General features: G+C 39.8%; 1 protein-coding gene across 1 annotated transcript in view; it reads right to left on the reverse strand.

Annotated features, from left to right (window-relative positions):
- Window positions 1-1,831: 1,831 nt before the first annotated feature.
- CANX (calnexin) overlaps window positions 1,832-7,307 on the reverse strand; it is a 10,777-nt gene continuing 5,301 nt past the window's right edge. The window contains 8 exon segments of the mRNA XM_009699594.1: window positions 1,832-2,992; window positions 3,609-3,703; window positions 3,856-3,991; window positions 4,092-4,211; window positions 4,622-4,837; window positions 5,165-5,321; window positions 5,831-5,944; window positions 6,694-6,883. Coding sequence (XP_009697896.1) covers window positions 2,939-2,992; window positions 3,609-3,703; window positions 3,856-3,991; window positions 4,092-4,211; window positions 4,622-4,837; window positions 5,165-5,321; window positions 5,831-5,944; window positions 6,694-6,883 — 1,082 coding nt within the window. The 3' untranslated portion in view covers window positions 1,832-2,938.

The following is a 7,307-nucleotide window of genomic DNA, read 5'->3' on the forward strand; positions in this document are numbered from 1 at the left end:
AAGTCCTTCCTCAGGCCCAGGAGTCAATCTTACCCAGACATTCACACTACATTTTACAGGTCACAGCCTCAAGCCGTGACAATTCGCCGTTAGGCAGACACAGAAAGGCTCGATCACATCCAGTGACACTTCTGGAACAGGTTAGTTGGTTAGCTGCATCTTTATCAACTCCTTTTACCAAGCACCAACTCCAGAAGGAAAACTGTTTTCAACATTTCTACTGCCTTGTGTTTCAGACCCTGCCTGAAACTTACTCCCCTAGGGTTTCGTTTTAATTTACCATCTCAGTATAACCACCCTCCCGCCCCCCCCATCTTCAGACACAGCACATTCAGTTAAGTAGAGCATCCTTTCGGAAGCTGCCGCTCTTGGGTACACAGACACAAAAGGCCCAAATCCACCTTCAAGTATTTGTAACAGTTCCAAACCTAGCTCAGAGGTTACAACCAGGTAGAGCTTCAGTACTTCAAAAACACAGCTATGCTTTAAAATCAATCAGCATAAACAGACAGCTAACTTTTTTTTCCTCCCAGGCTTTATAAATAAGAGTGATTCTGAGGTTAAACTGAGCCACCCAAGTCAGAAATCAAGATAAAAAGTAACTTTGGAGCTGTCTATCCATTTTGGAAAGTCTTCATTTATTGTAGTGATTATTTAAGAAGCATACACTATGGTATCAAAAAAACCATAACATGCAGACAGGAGACCTTTTCAGGAGACTTAGCAGAAGCAAATGTAGATTTACAATTAGCTTTAATATAATACTATTTAAAAGCTGATAGCAGATCTTAAGTTCACTTTTGATGCTTTGAAAGAATACGTATGCACACGAATTGTTTGAGAATTTAAGGCAATTTGCATATTAAGATAAAAACCATTAGATTAAGAGATTTTTATGTTGTGCTCAAGATGTTAGATGAATTGAAACCATTTACATATACTTCATCTCAAAGGACTGAGTCATAAATAGCAGCTGCTCCTTGATAAAAATACAGTCCTGAGAACAAGCTAGTAGCAATGCTTAAGCTATGACATCTTCCATGTCAGAGTATAAGCTATTTTTGCAGTAAGGAGCAGTATTTACCAGGTGTTCAACAGGCAAAGGCATTCTAAACATGCAGTAGCTCCCAACAGAAGTCTGAAATTACTTCCAGTATCTTGCTTACAATAGTTTATTTGCACACTGCAGAAAGATCAAGAAATCCTCCTATGCATTTGTGATCGCTAATATTTCAAACACAACAACCAAGGGATACAACATAAGGACAGGCAGCAAAAGGTGTTTTACAAAAAAAAAACTCCAAAAAACAAGAGCCTTTTAGTAACTGGTTAGATTGTTTGCAAGGTAATTGGAACACTCTTCCCTCCCCAGCCCCTGGGAATTATTCCCCACACTAAACCTATGCTATGACCAAACAACACTGGAGTGTTTAAATTCAGTGCAAGAAGAGTAATTTCAGGACATTTAATTTCACTCTAAACAAAGGCAAAAGTTTATCTATATAGACATCCAAACACCAACATATTTGGTACAGTGTAATGAAATTACATAGATTTCACCCTCAGAGGTATGCTCTTGTAGTGGTCACCTGCATCCCACAAAAAAAGTGTTTGAAACAGTATAATATGGTAGACTCAACGCTTTAAAAAAAAATTTATTCAGCTGGAATTGGAACTCCCTAACATTCACAATATAATTTAGGATGCATTTGTTACATGAAGAGCAGATAAAAGACTTAAACAGTTTCACATACCCACATGCTCCTTCCCCACCCACAATACTGACATCTTGGTTGGTTGGTTTTGTTTTGGTTTGTGTTTTTTTTTTTTGTTAACAAATATTCAGTTCAACTTGCCTACCTGACTACCTCCCCCATTTCTACAGGAGAAGACGTACAGTGATAATAGTGAGAGGATATGGGACACTGTCCTATCCAGTGTTTGGACCCTGGAAAGGAGTAGGCTTAGCTATAAAAATAGACTTAGACGATGAGCTGAACATGAAGCACTTCAGCAACTGAGGCAAAGCTGCACTCAGAAAAAGCTGTATAGTCACAGAGAAAGAAAAGCATCAGTGGCTGAACAGAGGGAAAAGGGGAAGTAGTCTAACACACCCCTGATCCCCAACAACCCATTAGCTTTACAAAAAGAGTTCAAGAACTAACAAAATCCATTATCTGCAAGGTCCGCAGGATTAAATGCCACATTAAGATGACCCACTCCAAATCCTAGATCATTTGTCAACACTTAGCAGGGCTTTAGCCATGCACAGTATGCATATTCTATAGATTGACTAACCCCTTCCTTCCATCCCTGCTTCCTCCTTCCCCTCCCCCCAAAAGAATGAAGTTGATTGATTAGAGAGTTTCACTACTGGTTTCCCCATACATCCCCTCCAGTTTTCTCTTCTTTTGAGGGCAGAGGGGTTGTCAAATACATTGACAACTTTTCTTTAAACAATTATCAAATTTTAAGGGCTATAAAGACATTGGCGCATTTAGGAATTTACACGTTTGTAAAAAAAAACTAGTTATAAAACTGTATTTTTATCACCTAGCACTTTCAAGATTGTTATTTCTCACTAATTAATATATTAAATTAAGCCAAAGTTTGAGACCAGAAAAGTTCTACCAATCTACTTAAACAGAAAAGAATATTTAAAACCAAAAATGAAAAGGTTAATTATGTTACATTCCAAAATCCACAGCCCATTATATTAAATGCATTCTTTCTACAGGAATGATGTTCTTTAAAACAGATGATTGCAAATATTTTACTGCTAGACACTCCATTACATTGGATAGTGTGACTGGAACCTGTGGATGGTGAAATCTTGAGGTTTGACCAAGTTTCAATGTAAGGTGTCCAAGGTCCTCTCCCAGAACCATGTTTGAAAAAAAAAAAAAAAATATCACAGATCAAGTTCTTATGACTTTTTTCAATCTTTCCTTGGCTTTCTGTTTCTGGGTGATCTATTCACAGTTTCCTCCTCCTGCAAGAAAGTAATTTGTGTAAACACCAAGGAAATAAAATCCAAGAATACCCTTAAAAACAATTTTGAGCAAACCTACAAAGAATAATCTACTTTCACTTCTACGTTGGGATTTAATTTTTGAAAGGATCTACTGCTGTTACTACCCTTCCTTTCTATACATGGCAAACACACAAATCCTCTTGTTTTCACAGTGGATGTACACTATTTGCTGAGAGTACTCAACAGCATCTGCTGCTGTGAGAATCCCTTTAACTTCAAGCAACACTCCACCCATTTTTAAGTCAGCCATTATGTCAGTGTGGAGCACTTAAGAGGTCACATCCTGACTGCACACAAAGCTGAATAAGCCTTTTGCCTCAAGAAGACGCATTCCACACAATCCTACTCCTCTCACAGTGCAGGGTCTACGGCTGTGCCTTTAGCAAGGTGCTCTGCTGAAGTTGGCCACAGCAATTCCTATTCTGCAGGGTGATTTCAATTTTCTGCAGTTCTAACACTGGGAGGGAGTATCACACAAGCCAGGTTTACTTTTAAACACTTTAATAAGGCTTGTTCTACATGACTTAAGGAAAAAAAATGCACAAGACTTCTCTCAAAGATTAAGCACTCTTACCTCTGATGCAGGTTTCCTGTCCTCCTCTTCCTCCTCCTCTTCCTCCTCTTCTTGACTAGCACTTCCTATATCAGCATCACTTTTCTGCTTCTCTTCTAAGGGAAATAAAAAAACCACACCCCAACTCACTCTCTTTTCTGACTTATCTTCAGTTCACCATTGGCTTTACTCCACGTCTGCCAATCCTGCTGTTTTATTCTACCACAGAGAAAACTTGAACTGTTTCAAGATTATCTGCTTCACCTACCTAGCTTTTCCTCATTTGCTTCCTCCTCTTCCTCCTCTTCCTTGTCCCCTTTGTCTTTTTCTTCCTCTTTCTCCTCATCCATCACATCAGGCTGAGGAGCATCAGTCTTTTTGTATTCTGCAGCACTTGGCTGTTTCTAAAAAATTGTCAAAACCAGGCAATTTGTGACATTAAGGCACATTTTGTTGAATCTCTTTTTAAATATTATACTACTTATTATTGGAGGAAATGCATACCTTCCCAGAACAGCAGAAAAGGACAACAAGGAATACTGGCAAAGCCACAGTGAGGATGTAGACTACCCAAAGCCAGCGACGCTATTCAGCAGCTGCCATCATCTGGCCCACAACACCAGGCTGTAAGATAAAAAGAACTGTCAAATTTCATCCCACACAGCAAGTTGTAGCAGTGAAGTTTAAGCTACACAGTTTTCAAACAGGCTTTTTGCAACTTTGAGCACTGTATTTCATACCTCAAAAAAAATTAAAGCTAACGTGCACAAGGTTTCCTTAGTTTACAAATTAAGAATTAGGCTACCGTTAACAGTCCTATTGTCAGAGCAAAAACCTCACAAAAGAGCAGTGAGTACTCATTGCTACTTATAGCAACCACTACCATACTACAACGAGGAACTGAGGTTCCAGTCTGGTTTTGCGTAACCCCTGGCCTTGGTACAGGTAGGTACATACTGCTAAAGACTGTGGGAGAGAAGAGCAGCACTGCTCCTACTGTTCCAGTCAGAAGCACACAAACCTTTATTTCTCACCTCTGCAGCACCATCAGCTGCCTTTTTCAGTCCCCATCCATCACTGGCCCAATCATCAGCCACGGCTCTTTCAGTACAGATAATAAAATTGTCAAAAAAGATGTCAGAAGTCATTGACCATAGCTCAAGTCCCACAGCACTGACAGGAGTCATCTTGAAAGGTTCCAAGTCTTCAAAGAAATCTGGGTTTGGGATCTTCCTGGGTTTCCATATACCCTAGGAAAGACAAAAGACATTCAAACCTCACCTGCTATAATACAATTTTTAGTTTTCCGCCCATTTTGAACAGAGAGACAGAGCAATCCATTGCACTTAATTACAATGCCTATGCATGCAACTTGCCAGATTTTGGGAGTCAATTTTCACTTGTGCTACAAAGAAGTGAAGCCAAGTAAGAAAGCACTTTGAATCTGTCCACTTGAAACACAGGATAATCATGACAGTATTAGTATTCTTAATTACACCTGCTGAATCTAAATCACTCTACTTTTTCCTAAGAGAAATGCTGCATTGGCCAGCAGTTTAATCAAAGAAAGCACCAACCTGATAGTTCACATTATCAATCATAGGAGGCTTCCATTTGCCTTTGTAGTTTGGATTGTCAATCATTGGTCGCTGCCAGGTACCACAGCCAGGGGCTGTCTCACATTTAGGATTTGCAATCTGAGGTGCCTCCCATTCACCATCCATATCCTCATCCCTGAAAAGACAAATTCAGTTTTGAAGTCTGCCCCTTGTCTTTATAAAGAATAAGACATTATCTAAGTCCGATTTCTGTGAAAATTAAAAATCCTACCATAAAAAGGAGATACTGAAACCTCGTATAGCATAGGTCTGTAGATAAAGACAGCACAGAGGAACGAGGATTTCAAGAGGTATCTTGGAAGCACAGAAGCACAACAAAAGCCAGTCCCTAAGCACAGCCTCCCCACACACACCTTCCGAGTATGGTACAACTGCAAGATGACCATCCCTGCCCAGTTCAGCTTACAATCACAGAACAGAAGAGTTGAAAAATGCGCAGGTGAATGCAAGAATACGACATACAAGACTCCTCAGACTAACTCTTCCTTCTACCCTTGAAGCAAGATAGCCTGAATCAACGACTTTGTTAGCAAGCAACAATGAACTAGCTATTCTTATATTTGTAAAAGCCAGAACCACAGCCATGAAATATTTGCTGTCTTTTGCAACAGGCAGTAAACATACCAATCTTCAGGCTTCTCAGCATCAGGGTCCGCCACATATTCTGGCTCATCATCCAGCCAGCCCTCTGGTTTCACTGCATTTTCATCTGCGATCTTTGCAGGAGCATCCTCATCCCTTGAGGACAGAAAATTATGTATTAACACATACAAAACATAAAAATTCTTGATCTCGACGCATGATTCTACAGACTCTGAACAAGCCCACTGATCTGAACAACCATCCAGCTTCTCTTCTGATAGGGTAAGTGTAACACCGTGATTTCAGAATGGAATTGCCTTGCAACCTGTTACCTATACGTGTGCTTCATGGCACAGTCATGGCACCAACTGTAAGGTAATACTACTTATTTTTTAAAACCAACTTAGAAAGGGCATATTACAGCAAATCCCGTATCTTAGTGGTCACTGCAAACATATGTTTCAGCTTGAAATTGAGTCTATGGTTCACAAAGCATAGGTTCAAAGACAGAAATGGGAGTATTGGTTTCAGATTTAGGACATTAGATGTTTCAGTTACTTGTAACTATGCATTACAAAAACAACTACAAATATCTTGCAGTTATACCTTCTGCAGCTCATCTTTTGCTCTCACCAACAATGAAAGCATCAGCTAGTACAGCTGCTTCAGTAAAATCTTTATCTGTGGTCAGCACAGTAACAGCAGCATTAAACAGTCATTCCCAGATGACGTGGAACCTGCCTGCCTTTGTCTATGAAACCGCTGCTCAGATGCCTAAACTGATTGTGTTTTGATTACAAGAGTGAGACTCAAAACCTTCTATAAGCCATCTGAGAAAGACTTTTTGATCAGGACCAAGTTATCAGGCCAAGGCCTCCCTCAACTCCACCTCTCCAACTGCTTACCAGTCATCTGGTTTAACAGCATCTGGGTCTGGGATTTTTGGTCTCTCATCCCAGTCCTCAGGCTTCTGGTCATTCGGGTCCTCAATCTCTCGGGGTGGATTCACAGGAGGAGACATATCATTTAGCAAATTCCCACTGTTGACAACTGTTTGATCAACCAGTATTTCAAAACTATTATCAGGATTCAAAACTGTAAAGAAAAAAAAAAAAAAGGTGTAGCCATTACATATAAGATACAAGCATGCATCATAAGGCATCGCTCATCCCCACTGTACAACTAAAACTTCAGCAATCCAAGCTACCACCAACCCAGCAACTGTTTTAAAGAACTGTTAAGAACCTTTCTCTTTATGCCAAAGCGTAACTAGTGATGACATATCTAACCTTGTGAGAAAGAAGACTCATTGCTGGAGTCTGACTTTAAATATGCTAAAAGCACAAAGAAGCTTGTAGAGTGATTTAACAGTTACCACAGTGAGTTGACTACGGCACAATAAGTATTGCTTTAGTAGTAAGAATGCACATATTCACATTCTACTCAAGAATAAGACTCCCTGCTACTGACTCACGGGATTTTAACCTCACTCCTTTATCCACCACTGCCTCTGTAGTAG

The sequence above is a fragment of the Cariama cristata genome, unplaced genomic scaffold (genome assembly GCF_000690535.1).
Source record: "Cariama cristata isolate BGI_N322 unplaced genomic scaffold, ASM69053v1 scaffold18324, whole genome shotgun sequence".
In the NCBI taxonomy this organism is placed as follows: domain Eukaryota; kingdom Metazoa; phylum Chordata; class Aves; order Cariamiformes; family Cariamidae; genus Cariama; species Cariama cristata.